Source organism: Syngnathoides biaculeatus, chromosome 11 (assembly GCF_019802595.1).
Source record: "Syngnathoides biaculeatus isolate LvHL_M chromosome 11, ASM1980259v1, whole genome shotgun sequence".
NCBI classification, from domain to species: domain Eukaryota; kingdom Metazoa; phylum Chordata; class Actinopteri; order Syngnathiformes; family Syngnathidae; genus Syngnathoides; species Syngnathoides biaculeatus.
In genome coordinates this window covers 9,946,948-9,963,835 of record NC_084650.1, presented here as the reverse complement: position 1 = coordinate 9,963,835, position 16,888 = coordinate 9,946,948, and the positions used below count along the sequence as shown (strand labels likewise).

Genomic DNA, 16,888 nt, shown 5'->3' with positions numbered 1-16,888 from the left:
TTAGATGGAAAGAAAATGTCCAGCTGCAGTACTCAATTGACCACCGAAGTAAATTATTGTTCCGTGCAACAGGAATGATGATCCACTACGCTGCGAATATTCGTGCCTACCTCAAGAGGGTCGAAAGAATCGCAAAGCCCGTCGCCGAAGCTGACGGGATTCTTGGGGAGGGTCCGGTCGGCGGGCAGCGTGTCGTCGTCGTAGGAACGCACAAAGTTGAAGTCGCTGGTCCTGGAGCCCGTCGTCAAGTAGGCGTCGTAGTTGTAGGCGCTGCGTAAAGTGGCCGTGCCGTCCACATCTGCGTAATTAGGAGGGAGATACGCGCCGGGGACGGCGAGCGCTCCGTCCAACAACAGTCGGGGCTTTCTCCTGCGACAAAAGCTCACGGCCAGGACCGCCACCATGAAGGTCAGAAAGAAGGTGGACACCGACACCAGCGCCACCAGCAGATAAAAGGTGACTTTGGAATTCTTCTCACGCTCCTGGGAAGAAACGTCCTTCAGTTCCGGCGGCAGCTCGGACAAGTTGTCGGAAAGGAGGAAATACACCGAGCAGGTGGCGGAGAGAGGGGGCTGCCCGTTATCTTTCACCGCCACCATCAGGTTCTGTCTCATGCCGTCAGATTCGGAAATGTCCCGCCGGGTCCTGATCTCTCCGCTGTGGAGCCCCACCGTGAAAAGTCCCGGATCCGTGGACTTGACGATATGATAGGACAGCCGGGCGTTCTGTCCGGAGTCGGCGTCCACCGCGATGACTTTGGACACCAGCGAGCCCCCCTGGGCGGCTTTGGGGACCAGCTCGGTCACCGAGGAGTCGCCGTCCGGGGCGGGGTACAGAATCTGAGGAGAGTTGTCGTTCACGTCCCGTATCCACACGCTGACGCTCACGTTGCTGCTCAGCGGAGGAGAACCCTTGTCTCTGGCCACCACGTGGACTCGGAAACTCCTCAAGTCTTCGTAATCCAAGGAGCCCACGGCGCGGACCTCCCCCGTGTCTCCGTCCACCGCTACGTAGGAGGACGCCGGGGCGCCGTTCACCTCCGCGCCCGCCAGCAGAGAATAAATCACCGTGCCGTTCTGCCTCCAGTCGGGGTCTCGAGCGCTTACCCGACACAAGGCCGAGCCGGCTTTGTTATTTTCGCTGACGTAGGCGCTGTAGGACTCTCGCTGGAACACGGGCGGGTTGTCGTTGACGTCGGCCACCGACAGGCCCAGACTTTTGCTTGAGGACAGAGGAGGAGAGCCCTGGTCGCTGGCGCCGATTGTGATGTTGTAATGCGACACCAGTTCGCGGTCCAGCTGTCCGCTCGTCACCAGAGAATAATAGTTCTTGATGGAAGGAACTAACTTGAAGGGGACGTCTTGTTGGATGGAGCAGTGGACTTCTCCGTTCTGCTCCGAGTCTCTGTCTTGCACGTGAATGATGCCCACCTCGGTGCCGAGGGGCGCGTCCTCCGCCACTGGATCGGTCAGCGACTTTATGCTTATAACTGGGATGTTGTCATTCACATCCGTGATGGATATAATCACCTTTGCATAAGAGGAGAGCCCCAGTCCATCTTTGGCCTTCACACGTAATTCAAATGATGTGCTCGATTCATAGTCAACAGTGCCAATGACAGCAATTGTGCCCAGTTTACGGTCAATGCTGAATATCTTTTTCACATCTTCAGTCACGTGTCCAAAGTCATACGTCACATCCCCGTTGACGCCCTCATCAGCATCAGTCGCCCTAACCTGAATCACGATTGTACCCGGAGCAGAGTTTTCGGGCAGGCTGGCTTCATAAACGGCCCGGCTGAAGACGGGCGCGTTGTCGTTGGCATCCAGCACGGTGACGTGGATGACGACCGTTCCTGATTTCGGAGGCGAGCCGCCATCGAAAGCTGTCAGGAGCAAATTCATTTCCTCTTTTTGTTCACGGTCGAGTTCTTTGTCAAGAACAAGCTCTATTGTGTTTTCACTGACAGCCACAACGAAATGATTATTATTCTGAAGGATGTACTGCTGCACAGAATTTTGTCCTATGTCCGCATCGTGGGCCTCTTCTATCACAAAACGAGCTCCCTTGCTGGCTGACTCCCGTATTTCCAAACCAATCAAGTGGTCGTTAAAGACCGGCGCGTTGTCATTTACGTCTTGAATGCGCAGATGAATTCGCTGGAGCTCGAGCGGGTTCTCCAGCACGACTTCTTGTTTCACGACACACGAAGCCCTGTCGCCGCAAAGCTCCTCCCTGTCAATCCTGCCGGCCACCAGCAGCTCTCCGCTGCCCGCGTTGAGATCACAGTGACGCTTTCCGCCCCCGTCGGCGTCGATGCGCGCTTTCCGGCTGGACAGCGCGCCCGGCTGCAGTCCGAGTTCCTTGGCGAAATTCCCGATCACCGATCCTGCTTTCATCTCCTCTGGGAGGGAAAAGCTCACGTCGCCGTGTGCGGAATGCAACACGAGGACGAGGCAACAAAAGGTGCGCCAGGAAAACAAAGACATTTTCCAATCCGTCATGGACGCCTTTTCCTCGCGGGCTGTCGACTGCAATGTGCTCCACAAAGTCACCAACGCGGACGCGTCACAAGTGGAAAAAAATGCGCTCGACAATTGAATGGCTGGTCAATTGCGCCACCTTGAGTAGCGCTCGGCGCAAACAGGACGTCATAGCGGTTGGAATCAAACTCTGTTGATCATGCTCAACTTGGGTTGCGCCCAAACAGTTTTACGTTCAGCTGATTAATAAATGCGTGTGCGTGATACATTTGTTACTGTATAGTTTAAGGTAACAAATACGGTAGTTGGAATTTGATAATTACGTTCTTATTGAATTTACCCGGTTGAAAAAAGTTCTGAATTCAGGAGCCAAATAAAAATGATCGCTGCTCTTATTGGAGGTGAAAAAAAATAAATAAAAACGATTGATGATAAACGTGCAGTAAATTTTTGCAACTAGTCAACCACTCATTAACATCATCCAATACTTTTATAGGTTAATTGCGTGACTGATATTTTCACGTCCATTGACAAATTGACACACTGCCCAACACAAACTCAGTCATGTGGAAATTAATTTTCCTTATGATCACTGAGGCTGAAATGCGTCAAATGTCGGTTTGCTTATTGGGATCTGATGACAAATATCAATTAGATCAGGCAAGTGCAAATGATTGCCACCTGAAGATGAATCGAATCAGAGTTATTGCTTTTTAAATTGAGGAAATTCCCCAGTTAACAGAGATGAGCGATGCAAGAACAGCAACCAAATAGAAAACAATATTAAAAGACTTCCGGTAAGAATTTTTGTCAGAGGGCATTCAAGATTCACACAACGGCAACGGGTTTTCCGTACAGTCATCGTAAACTAGAAATGAAAATGTGACCGAGATTTGCGACAAATGAGAAAAAATAAACAATAAAATGAGAACTCCAACTTGAACACTGCAAATAGAAAATATGTTTCATTTCCTCAGGCCCCTGCGAGGGGAGGGGGCCTTCAAAATCATCATCATCAATTTTCTCCTGCTTCCGGCATCCCTGATTCGAAACCGACATAAAGACAAATTGGCTCCTGTGATCTTTCGCTCTCGGCTGAATGAATTTGCGGTCAATAAGGACTCAGCAAACGGTGAACTTTTGAACAAATGTTTGCCGACAGAAATATGAATGGTCGGTCATGCAAAATGTTCAAACCGTTGAAAAACATAAAACATACTTCTTTTAACAACATTTCTGCAACATTCAAAATGCCACATTATAAACTAAATAACATGGAATTCAAATGACACAAAAAATAATTGTGCATTTTTGTGAAACATCAGTAATGAGCCAAGAACACTTGTAGTCGTCATTTAGGAGGTTTTTGGTTTTTTGTTTTTTTTTTTTTTCAAATGATTACCTTGAGGCAGGGGATTGAAATAACAGCACCTCCAGCTAATGGTCAGAAAATAAAAATCTGAAGATGATATCTCACATCTGCAGCTTTTCCTAGGAAATCTACGAGCTGCTCCAAGAGAAGCAGCACAAAAGCGTCCAGCACATGACAATCCAGCACTCCATCTGTACACTGAGCACCGACTCGCTACAGGGAAGCACCTTAAGCCCACGTCTGTACAGTCTCTACACCTTCGACTGCAGCCCGGCCCACAAAAATCAAATCAAATTTGCTGATCTCGAAGGGAGACAAGGCAAACTACAGAGAGGAGGTCCAGAAGCCCGAGACCTTAACCTGCGGCTCACGGCACCTTACGGCTCAGACAACAATCTGACACTGAACGCTAATATACACAAAGGAGATCATTGTGGACTTCAGGAGAAAGAGAACTGAACGGGCTCCACTCTTCGTTGACAGAGAGTGTGTTCACACATTCAGGTTCCCGCGAGTCCTGATCTTTGAGAAAATCTTCTGGACAGACAACATCTAAGCGGTGATCAAGAAGGTTCTACGGCATCTCCACTTCCTGAGTCCTCAGGAAAAAAAACTCAGAGAAAAAAAAAAAGTTGCAAGTGGGCTTCTATAGCTCATCCATTGAGAGCCGGCTGAGGTATTTTGTCTCCATCTGGTACGCAAGCTGCACCGAGGTGGACTGAGAGAGACTTCAGAGGATGATCGAAGCAGCACGGAAGACTATGGGCTGCCCTCTCAACCTCTGCCTCAGCAGAGCTCAAAACATGACAGTATTACTTGGGACACTACACAATCAAGCACCTGCCAGCTGGAAAGCGCCACAGATGCGCAAAAGCAAAGAGTAACAGACTGGGGAACAGTTTTTCCAGAGAGCCATCAGCACCCTAAACTCTCATTTTTCCTCTCGCTATGCAATTAATACAAAGCCACGCGGACTTTAATATCTTCAGAAATACTTGGAATGAAGTCCGTTTTACACATGCATTTTTATGTATTCGTATTTATTTTTGTACTGCTTTGATGTACGTATTGACAGAGGCGAGGCTTTCCCATTTCGTTGGACAGTTGTATAATGACAATAATTGGCATTCATTCATTCATTCATTTGCAACACTTTTGCAGCCAACGTATAAAACTGTTCTTTTTGTTGTCAAATGCTGCCGGTTCTCAAACCGATCGTGCCCGATCTGTCAGGAGGAGCCACCAAACGACTGATGAAGGACGAAAGAACACAACACAGAAGCAAAATACAGCTGAAGTCTGTTTGAAATAAGCTTGCACTTTGGTACACGATGTTAAACACGATGGCTCCACGTTTACGACTACGAACAAAGCAAAATAGCCAACAGAGGAAAAACATTAAGTTGAAATCATCTAAGACAAAAACTAATTGATATTAGCCACTACGGAGAATCCTTGAAGAACTTTATATTGACGACTTGCGGAATCTTACAAAAAAAAAATGAAGATTATTGTGACAATTACATTTGCCATTAAAGACCACATGTGTCTGTATTCATGGACAATAAAAAAAAAAAAGTCTATTCACCATTGCAGACTGATGTTGCTCAAAATAGATTTTTTTTCTCATTGCAAATATACTAACTTGAGAAAATAAAAGAATTGCATCACCAGGAAAAAAAAGGAAATCTACAGTACCAAAATGCAATGAGTCTGATTGGGTGACATGATGCAGTCATGTTAATATTTGTGGGGGAAAAAAATGGTGGATTGAAATATTGTGTTGACCATTTTGAGGGAAAGTGAGCTGTATGTAAAGTCCAAAATCAACCAGGAAGGAAGTCAGCCATTAAGCCACAAACAAGTGGGAGACACTCCAGCAACATCATCAGCATCAAGGATGAAAACTTTATGGAAACCGGCAGAGGCAAAATGAAATTGGACTGAAGATTGTACCTCAGGAGGACCTTCAGCATCTCCAAACATCTCATCAAAGTCACCGAGACTCTTGGCGGGCGTCTGGGCAGCGGGCAGCGTGTCGTCGTCGTAGGAACGCACAAAGTTGAAGTCGCTGGTCCTGGAGCCCGTCGTCAAGTAGGCGTCGTAGTTGTAGGCGCTGCGTAAAGTGGCCGTGCCGTCCACATCTGCGTAATTAGGAGGGAGATACGCGCCGGGGACGGCGAGCGCTCCGTCCAACAACAGTCGGGGCTTTCTCCTGCGACAAAAGCTCACGGCCAGGACCGCCACCATGAAGGTCAGAAAGAAGGTGGACACCGACACCAGCGCCACCAGCAGATAAAAGGTGACTTTGGAATTCTTCTCACGCTCCTGGGAAGAAACGTCCTTCAGTTCCGGCGGCAGCTCGGACAAGTTGTCGGAAAGGAGGAAATACACCGAGCAGGTGGCGGAGAGAGGGGGCTGCCCGTTATCTTTCACCGCCACCATCAGGTTCTGTCTCATGCCGTCAGATTCGGAAATGTCCCGCCGGGTCCTGATCTCTCCGCTGTGGAGCCCCACCGTGAAAAGTCCCGGATCCGTGGACTTGACGATATGATAGGACAGCCGGGCGTTCTGTCCGGAGTCGGCGTCCACCGCGATGACTTTGGACACCAGCGAGCCCCCCTGGGCGGCTTTGGGGACCAGCTCGGTCACCGAGGAGTCGCCGTCCGGGGCGGGGTACAGAATCTGAGGAGAGTTGTCGTTCACGTCCCGTATCCACACGCTGACGCTCACGTTGCTGCTCAGCGGAGGAGAACCCTTGTCTCTGGCCACCACCTGGACTCGGAAACTCCTCAAGTCTTCGTAATCCAAGGAGCCCACGGCGCGGACCTCCCCCGTGTCTCCGTCCACCGCGACGTAGGAGGACGCCGGGACGCCGTTCACCTCCGCGCCCGCCAGCAGAGAATAAATCACCGTGCCGTTCTGCCTCCAGTCGGGGTCTCGAGCGCTTACCCGACACAAGGCCGAGCCGGCTTTGTTATTTTCGCTGACGTAGGCGCTGTAGGACTCTCGCTGGAACACGGGCGGGTTGTCGTTGACGTCGGCCACCGACAGGCCCAGACTTTTGCGGGAGGACAGAGGAGGCGAGCCCCGGTCGCTGGCGTCAATTGTGATGTTGTAATGCGACACGAGTTCACGGTCCAGCTCTCCGCTCGTCACCAGAGAATAATAGTTCTTGATGGAAGGAACTAACTTGAAGGGGACGTCTTGTTGGATGGAGCAGCGGACCTGTCCGTTCTGCTCCGAGTCTCGGTCCTGCACGTGGATGACGCCCACCTCGGTGCCAGGGGGCGCGTCCTCTGCCACCGGTTCAGTCAGCGACTTTATGCTTATAACTGGGGCGTTGTCATTCACATCAGTAACATCAATGATTAAAGTGGAATAAGAAACTAAGCCAAGACCATCTTTAGCACTGATTTGCATTTCATATGATGAGACTTTCTCGTAATCAACGACACCAGCTACTCTCACTTCTCCTGTTTTGGGGTTCAAAGTAAAAATATTGCTTCTACTATCAGAGGTGCGGTCAAATGCAAATGTGATTTCGCTATTTATTCCTTCATCTGCATCACTGGCACTGACTGTGGTTACCAAAACACCTGGAGGAGAGTTTTCAGGTATAGTGACTTTATAAACGGCCTGACTGAAAACTGGTGCATTGTCGTTGGCATCCAGCACGATGACGTGGATGCCGACTGTTCCTGATCTCGGAGGAGAGCCGCCATCGAATGCAGTCAGCAACAGCATCATGTCTTTTTTATCTTCTCTGTCTAATTCTTTGTCCAAGACCAGTTCACAGTACTTTCGTCCACCTGGTTTAATATTTACATTTAACTTAAAATGAGAATTCTGCTTCAAAGTGTAGGTTTGAACAGCATTTTCTCCAATGTCTTCATCGTGTGCTTCTCCAAGAAGAAAAAGAGCACCCTTAACAGCTGATTCACGAATTTCTAATTTGAGCGAGTCTTCGTTAAACTGTGGAGAATTATCATTGACATCTAATACACGGATACTAATCTGATGTAGTTCCAACGGGTTCTCCAGCACAAGTTCCTGCTTCAAAACACACGACGCCTTTTTGCCACAAAGACCTTCCCTGTCGATCCTCTCCCGAACGATCAAGTCCCCGGTGTTGAGGTTGATGCCGCAGTGGTGGACGTTGTCATCCTCTGGATCAATGCGCGCTTTCCGAGCAGATAACCGGCCCAGATTTAGTCCCAAATCCGTGGCAATATTGCCGATGACAGATCCACGTTTCAGCTCCTCTGGGATCGAGTAGCTGACGTCTCCGTTGACGGGGCGGAGGAAAAGGAAAAGAAAAAGCAGGCCGAGGCACAAAGGAATAAATCTGTTGTCCTCCATTGCGCCACAAAAAGCTCCTTCAACAGATAACCAGCAGCATAAATACGATCTGCCCGGATATCCAAAGACTTTCACGTCCAAGACGCGTTGTCGAACGTCTCGAGCCGAGCCGCACAAGAATTAAATCTGGTTTGTGTGTCGACACAAATGGGTGTGAAATTAAGGAAGGTTTGATCATGGGAGCATACTGACATCTAGAGTACATTTGTATTCATAACATCTACATGGTGTGACAGAAGAACTCAATAATTTTACAGTAGTCGGACTCATGAAAGTTGATGCATTTAAAATAGCATTATGGAAATCAAGGATCATACTTTCAAGATGAATTCAAGTTGTTGAAAAAACGACTTGAAAATAACTTGGAGGAGAAGTTAGGACAAAAGGGTCAGTTAGCGATGAGAATAGAACGAGGACAACTCTGGACAGAGATGAAAGCAGCAATCAATCAAAGTGCAAAAAAGGCTCGGAAAAGAAAAACAAAAATTGGTCACATGACACTTTCTGAACAATGAAGTTGACCACCCGAACGGCAAATCCTCTTAATTAGCAACGTCGCATGGACACATTTTCTGCTGGGTCACAAACGGCAACAAAATTTGCTCCCTCAGAGAAGAAACTTGAAAGCGGAACACTCTGCAAAATGTCTCAATCGATTTCCACGCCGTTTTACAAGAGCTCGTGACAAAAATAACTTTCAGCAACATCGAACACCACAAGAAGCTTCATGTGGACTTACTATTTCTTATTGTGTGAAAGCCACATTTTTTTGTGCGTGTTCGCAGTATTCCGAACCACAAATAAACTTGCACCGTTTTCTTTTGCCGTCTGTTGAAAACTAACAAAAAGGGACACAAATTATTCAGAGACAATCGCAGGAGGGCAAAAGTGCTTTCGAAAAACGATTTCTGTGATTTACAATCGTTCGTTCCATCCTGAGGCCCCGTTGCTCAGTGGTTAGAGCACCAGTTTAGTAAACCAGGGGTTGTGGGTTCGTATCCCAGCGGGGCCTCCACTCTCTGACAAGGGTTGCGTCAGGAAGGGCATCATATGCGTTCATCTGAGATGACACGCTGCGACGACCCCGAAAGGGACAAGCCAAACAAACACACACAATCGTTCCATCCATCATTCATTCATTCACTCTACCACTTTTTTTTTTTTTTTAAATCACATTGCCTTGCTTCACTTGATTTGTACTCATGTTGTTACTTAAACTTATGTTGGGGGGGCGGGGTTGGGCAGCGATGCTTTTTTGACTTTTCTTGCTCAAAAGTTCATTTTCAAATGTGGTGAGGCTCTTTTTTTTTTTTTTTTTTTTTTTTTTGCTCCAGTGTTGCATCATCACGAATTAATTTTTATGCTCTTTCACAATGATAAGTGGTGTCATCCTCAAGTTGATAACGGTGGAACAAAATGTCATTTTAGGGTGCAACGAGATTCCATCACTGCAATCCGATATGGAAAAAAAAAAAAAAAAAAAAAAAAAACGACTTCCATTGCGATCATGTTGTTCCGTTTAAATTTAGAATAATGAAATCCCCTTGGTCAAACCAGCAAAATATAACAAAACGGTTGGATTGCGTTAAAACAATTGAATTACACGCAAGATTTAAGATTACAATATGAAACAAATGCAAAATGGAGGTACGATGACAAATATAGCAACACGAGCGAACTAACTAAACATGTCATCACCACAGTTCAAATGAATGTCCCTGTAGACGAATGTTATTTCCAACACTGGAGTCATAAATGCAGAAATATCCAAAAGATGAGTGGCAGAAGGCCGATAACCCCAGTCGTTACTTGTAAGAAGCACAGACAAAATACCAGCAACGTTAGCTTCTCAGAAAGTCCTTCTATAGGCAACCCACTTCCAGAACCTTCCACGGAGAGAATCTTCCGCGGTTCTGTGCCGGCTTGGATGGGCCGCATAGAGATCCCGACGAGACAAAAACTCCGCATTTGGGAGATGTCGCGAGAAATAGTGCAGTTGCAGGCGAGGGTTACGCACTGGCCGACCGCATGCCACTTCCCGTTATGAATGAAGTACGTCACACACACGCAACCAAATATCGACACTCATAATGTGACTAAGTTGATATAACCATTAAAGTCCTCATGAAATTGGATTATAGCGATGGGATGCCTTTAAGTCTTCATTCTCATAACACACACACTTGAAAAAAACAACAACAACAACAACAACAAAAAACATGATAGCAAGGAGAAATTGTATCTTGTGCTGGAGCCTGTCCCATTTATCAACGGGCAGGAGGCGGGGTCCACCCTGAACTGGTTGCCAGCCAATGTCAGGGCACATCGAGACTGACAACACATTCACGTTCACAATCACACATACGGCCAATTTAGAGTGCCCAATTAATGGTGGATGATTTTGGAATGTGGGAGCAAACCAGAGTGCCCAGAGAAAACCTGTGCAGGAACGGAGAGAACATGCAAAGTTCACACAGGCCAGGCGGGATTTGAAACCCGGTCCTTTGAACTGTGAAAAGTTTTCCAGCTGCTCCACCATGCCGCCACTTTTTCATCATAACATTGTTTTATACTTTTCCAAAGGTTCCTACCTCAAGAGGGTCAAAAGAATCGCAAAGCCCGTCGTCGAAGCCGCCGGGATTCTTGGGGAGCGTCCGGTCGGCGGGCAGCGTGTCGTCGTCGTAGGAACGCACAAAGTTGAAGTCGCTGGTCCTGGAGCCCGTCGTCAAGTAGGCGTCGTAGTTGTAGGCGCTGCGTAAAGTGGCCGTGCCGTCCACATCTGCGTAATTAGGAGGGAGATACGCGCCGGGGACGGCGAGCGCTCCGTCCAACAACAGTCGGGGCTTTCTCCTGCGACAAAAGCTCACAGCCAGGACCGCCACCATGAAGGTCAGAAAGAAGGTGGACACCGACACCAGCGCCACCAGCAGATAAAAGGTGACTTTGGAATTCTTCTCACGCTCCTGGGAAGAAACGTCCTTCAGTTCCGGCGGCAGCTCGGACAAGTTGTCGGAAAGGAGGAAATACACCGAGCAGGTGGCGGAGAGAGGGGGCTGCCCGTTATCTTTCACCGCCACCATCAGGTTCTGTCTCATGCCGTCAGATTCGGAAATGTCCCGCCGGGTCCTGATCTCTCCGCTGTGGAGCCCCACCGTGAAAAGTCCCGGATCCGTGGACTTGACGATATGATAGGACAGCCGGGCGTTCTGTCCGGAGTCGGCGTCCACCGCGATGACTTTGGACACCAGCGAGCCCCCCTGGGCGGCTTTGGGGACCAGCTCGGTCACCGAGGAGTCGCCGTCCGGGGCGGGGTACAGAATCTGAGGAGAGTTGTCGTTCACGTCCCGTATCCACACGCTGACGCTCACGTTGCTGCTCAGCGGAGGAGAACCCTTGTCTCTGGCCACCACCTGGACTCGGAAACTCCTCAAGTCTTCGTAATCCAAGGAGCCCACGGCGCGGACCTCCCCCGTGTCTCCGTCCACCGCGACGTAGGAGGACGCCGGGGCGCCGTTCACCTCCGCGCCCGCCAGCAGAGAATAAATCACCGTGCCGTTCTGCCTCCAGTCGGGGTCTCGAGCGCTTACCCGACACAAGGCCGAGCCGGCTTTGTTATTTTCGCTGACGTAGGCGCTGTAGGACTCTCGCTGGAACACGGGCGGGTTGTCGTTGACGTCGGCCACCGACAGGCCCAGACTTTTGCGGGAGGACAGAGGAGGAGAGCCGTGGTCGCTGGCGTCAATTGTGATGTTGTAATGCGACACGAGTTCACGGTCCAGCTCTCCGCTCGTCACCAGAGAATAATAGTTCTTGATGGAAGGAACTAACTTGAAGGGGACGTCTTGTTGGATGGAGCAGCGGACCTGTCCGTTCTGCTCCGAGTCTCGGTCCTGCACGTGGATGACGCCCACCTCGCTGCCAGGGGGCGCGTCCTCTGCCACCGGTTCAGTCAGCGACTTTATGCTTATAACTGGGGCGTTGTCATTTGTGTCAATTATTTCAATAATTAGGCTTGCATACGAGGCCAACCCAAGTCCATCTTTGGCACTTATCTGCATTTCATATGATGATTCTTTTTCGTAATCTATAGAACCTGCCACTTTAACCTCACCTGATTTTGGACTCAGAGAAAAAAGTTGATGTTCATCAACGTGGTCAAATCCATAAAAAACATCTCCATTGATTCCATCATCTGGGTCAGTTGCACTCACCGTGATCACCAAAGTATCAAGAGGCGAGTTTTCAGGCAGACTGGCTCGATAGACTGTCTGACTAAACACGGGTGCGTTATCATTGGCGTCCAGGACGGTGACGTGTATTCGGACTGTACCGGATCTCTGAGGGGAGCCGCCATCATACGCAGTCAGCAGAAGCACAATTTCATTTTCATTCTCTCTGTCTAATTCCTTTTCTAGGACCAATTCTCCATATTTCCGCCCGGCCCCCTTCGTCTTGACGTTTAAAGAGAAATGTTCATTTTTCTGAAGGGAGTAACCCTGAACAGCATTTTCTCCGATGTCTGCATCGTGGGCCTCATCCAACAGATAATGCGCACCTTTGTCCGCAGATTCTTGGATCTCCAGTTTCAGCAAATCTTCCTTAAACTGCGGCGCATTGTCGTTAATATCCTGAACGCGGATATTAACACGGTGAAGCTCAAGCGGGTTTTCCAGAACCAAGTCCTGTTTGAGGACACACGAGGGCTTTTTTGCACACAGCCCGTCTCGGTCGATCCTTTCCTCCACAATCAAGTGCCCGGTATCAACATTAAGGCCGCAATATTTCACGTTGCTATTCTCCGTGTCGATGCGGGCCTTGCGAGCAGCGAGCCCACCGGAGTCCATTCCCAGATCCCGAGCGATATCGCCGATGACAGATCCGCGTTTCATCTCCTCCGGAACAGAGTAGCTCACGTCCCCGCGGACGGAATGGAGGACGACAAACACAAAAGCAAGTGCAACGCGTGGCGCCGTTCTCGCGCGTCTCATTGCGCCGCAGAGCGGAGAGCGTCCCTGTAAAATAAAAAAATAAATCAGCCCACTTGCTCCAAATACTGTCAAATGATGGCGGTTATATTGCGCCGAGTAAAAAGGATCCCGGCTGCCGGCCGCCAAAGAAAGCGCCGTGGACGTCACAAAACGAGACTGAGGCGGTGACTTCATTGAAAAAGAACAGCGGAGAACGCGTTCCTTTCCCCGTTTGTTGGGGCATACTGACACCGAGAGGATTTCTTGTGGTAGAGCAACGAAATATCTGCAGTCACCAACCCCACAACAACAACAACAACAATCATACCGCTTTTCCTCACAAGTGTTACGGGAAGTGCTGGAGCCTATCTCAGCTGTCAACGGGCAGGATGCAGGGTGCACCTTGAATTGCCAGCCATTCATTCATTCATTCATTCATTCATTGCAGAAGTCGTTCAAAAGGACAGTGGCTGTGAAAATAAGCATGCCTGCATAGCGTGCACTTTCATTTTCAAAATATTAAAAATGAAAATCACAAAATGAATGTGATCACAATATTATCATCATCCTCTTTTTTTCCCCATAATATTCGTTGCAAAATAGTTGCAATGTCACGGCCCGCCGCCCGGTGACTTGAATAATCGGTCCCACTGTTCCAAGTTGATGAACGAGGTGAATAAATTTGATGAATCTGTGTTCGAAAATTGCTGAGGGAGTTTTGATGGTGACTTGAAGAGGCCATTTTTTTTTTTTTTTTTTTTTTATTTGAGTTGCTGGAGGGCTCAACGAAAAGATCATGTGGTGGGGGAAATTATCAACCTTGCGGGCGGAGATGAATACGGAGACGTGAGTGTTGTTTTGCAGAAAAGCGAACAAGTTGCAAACAAGTCTCAAGTCATTTTGTCTTGGGCAAGACAAGTCATCCCATCAACGCATTACAAGTCGTATAAAGTAAAAAAAAAAAAAAAAAAAAAACAATGAAATGATGCCATTTTGGATAACACACCTATAGAAGCATGTATAACTCCTCTCATACTCAATAATACAATCTAATTCAACATATAACTTCACCCGTCATTATTTCGCTTGTACCTGAATCCAGGTGAACAAAACGTGCTATATATTCCCAAAAACTTCAGCCTGGTATTATTTTCTTCCAACGCAAAACAGAGAAAGAATACATCGCTGTTTGCTATTCAGATGATTTTAAACCGTTTCCATCTCTACAAATCGTAGCGTTTGCAAAATATGGTATGAATCTAAAAGCATTTTTAGCAGATTTGTGTTGCTTTAGTCAATAACTGAAGGTCTGGACAGAACACATCTTTGAACTTGACGACATGATCGTGATTTCAATGGACCGGTGTCCAAACGGGAAACAAGCGTGCGCGAGACTGACAACAGGGCGATAACAATCCAAAGTCAGACACGCTCAGCAAGTACGGGTCAAAACGCATAACGCAAAGTTTGTGAATAATTCACATTTGATCTGTGCAAAGCCACGAAATAAAGAAAGAGAAAACCGAATGGTGATGATCTCATCAAGAGAGACAAGTGGATACATGCCAAAATATGAAAATGACTGCACAAGTTTCAGCAGTTAACGTGTCACATTTGATGAAACGAGAGTTATGAAAAGGTTGCGATCATTTTATGGCAACGTTTTCTAAACTACCGGCCCGTCCCCCTTAAAAGCTAAACCGTCTTTTGTCCTCTGGCCCCGAACGACTCATGCAGAAAACTGACAGCAGATCAGACATGCAGAGAAATTCTCCAAGGAATCCTTTGCCATGGAGAACTTCAAGACCGAAAAAAATAGTAAGGTGGTTCCTGATTTCAGCATATTTGAATCAAAACACAACAACTGTGATCGACGTGTTCTGCAGTACCTTGTAACGTTCCTTTGTAATGCGGCGCGTGGATGCAAACTCATTGTTAATATTGCAACTCTGTGGCGATGACACACAGGAAGTGGAACACTTTCATGATTTCATTAATACGAACAAATGGATTTTTAGGGTTAAGCCGCTGCCCGTTCGAAGGTGTGTGCACATTATGTCCCAAGCTCGCGTGAATGCAGCACTGCTGACACACGCTGAACTAGTAAACCAGATTGAGAAAAAACACAGCCAGACTCACCACTCAGGATCCGAAGAGACTTTAACAAAGCTAAACTCAACCATGAAATAAATGCAAGCAGGACATCGACTGTCCGACCAGGACCTCTGTGAGGAGGTGTGTTTACCAACAAAAACATGTCACACGTTCAATAACAAGTTCCCGTTCACTGTCAAATTTAAGCAGTTTTGCCAGGGTAGAGAGGTCGCGTATCGGAGTGGGCGTCGGGCCCTGTTCAATTGCACTAGAAACAAAAATTAACATCGCAATGAGGGATTCTGCAGCAAAGCTGGAAAAACAGTTTTTGCTAATGACTCATAATTAGTCTTGCATGCATTGCAATCACTAACTTATGAGAGAGTGATGTTCTTCCCAAGGGGAGAACAAGAGAAGTCTGGCGGACCACCTGAACTGTTTTCACACTTTCACGCCACACAGCCACGAAGTCACGCCAGCGACCACTTCAACATCTCAGAGTTCTGCGTTGATCATCCACAAAGAGCACGAGAGATGCATCTCCAAACAAAAGATTAACAAAGCGCCAAACCCTGACCTCGTGTCCCAATCCTGCCTCAAAGTTTGCGTGGACCAACTTGCTCCAGTCTTCACAAATATCGTCAGCGGGTCTCCGGAGCTGCTGGGCCAAGTAAGAAAAGTGCTTCAAACCCTCCAACTTGTTGCCTGTCCCAAAAAATTTGCAATCTCGGACCTAAATCACTGCAGGCCTGTCGCCTTGGCATCTGTGGTCATGAAGTCCTTTGAACGCTTTGTGCTAGACAACCTCAAGAGTGTCAGAGAGCCCCGGCTAGACCCATTGCAGTTTGCCTACTGCGCAAACAGGGGAGTGGATCTTGCTGTCTAGGTGGATCTGCACTTCATCTTTCAACACTTCGATAGCCTGCGAACCTACGTGAGGTTCATATTCGTGGACTTCGGCTCTGCGTTCGTTACCTTCATCCACGAACTCATCTCCTCCAAGCTTCTCCAGCTCAGCGTCTGGCCTGCCATCATCCAGTGGATTAACAAATTCTTTACGGACAGGAGAGAGTCGGTGAGGCGAGGGGACACCACCTCATCCACAAGCACCATCAAAACCGGAGCACCTCAAGGTTGTGGCCTCTCCCCGCTCCTCTTCTCGCTCGACAAAAACAGCTTGAAGCACTCAAGGCAGCCGGGTGTCAAACTTATGAAGTTCACAGATGACGCCACTGCTAGTCCAGACTGATGGGCCAACATGATTCGATAGCATTCTGGGATCTGTAGTATTACTGGCAGGCCAGCTGTAATACATATTTGATCTGAGCTTGCAGGCGAAATATAATTTCATCGTGGACCAAATTTGGCCCCGAGCCGGAGTTTGAAATTCATGATATGAAGTAAACAAGCCAAGAAAAAGTTGGGAGAAAAGTGTGCGCAACTACTTTCATTATTATTTTTTTTTGTTTGTTTTATTTTGTTTTTTAAACCAAAGGTTCCTACCTCAAGAGGGTCAAAGGAATCACAAAGCCCGGCATCGAAGCTGCCGGGATTCTTGGGGAGCGTCCGGTCGGCGGGCAGCGTGTCGTCGTCGTAAGAACGCACAAAGT

General features: G+C 48.0%; 2 protein-coding genes across 2 annotated transcripts; both read right to left on the bottom strand.

Moving 5' to 3' along the window:
• Positions 1–53: 53 nt before the first annotated feature.
• On the bottom strand, positions 54–2,504 carry LOC133508999 (protocadherin beta-15-like). The gene has a single exon (XM_061835616.1). The coding sequence runs from the start codon at positions 2,502–2,504 to the stop codon at positions 54–56; it is 2,451 nt and encodes an 816-aa protein (XP_061691600.1).
• A 2,419-nt stretch (positions 2,505–4,923) lies between these two features.
• LOC133508520 (protocadherin beta-16-like) lies at positions 4,924–8,384 on the bottom strand. The gene has a single exon (XM_061834680.1). The coding sequence runs from the start codon at positions 8,215–8,217 to the stop codon at positions 5,698–5,700; it is 2,520 nt and encodes an 839-aa protein (XP_061690664.1). The 5' UTR covers positions 8,218–8,384; the 3' UTR covers positions 4,924–5,697.
• Positions 8,385–16,888: the final 8,504 nt, after the last annotated feature.

Coding starts and splice junctions, on each gene's coding strand:
- LOC133508999 (XM_061835616.1), bottom strand. CDS start 2,504: ATGACGGATTGGAAAATGTCTTTGTTTTCCTGGCGCACCTTTTGTTGC.
- LOC133508520 (XM_061834680.1), bottom strand. CDS start 8,217: ATGGAGGACAACAGATTTATTCCTTTGTGCCTCGGCCTGCTTTTTCTT.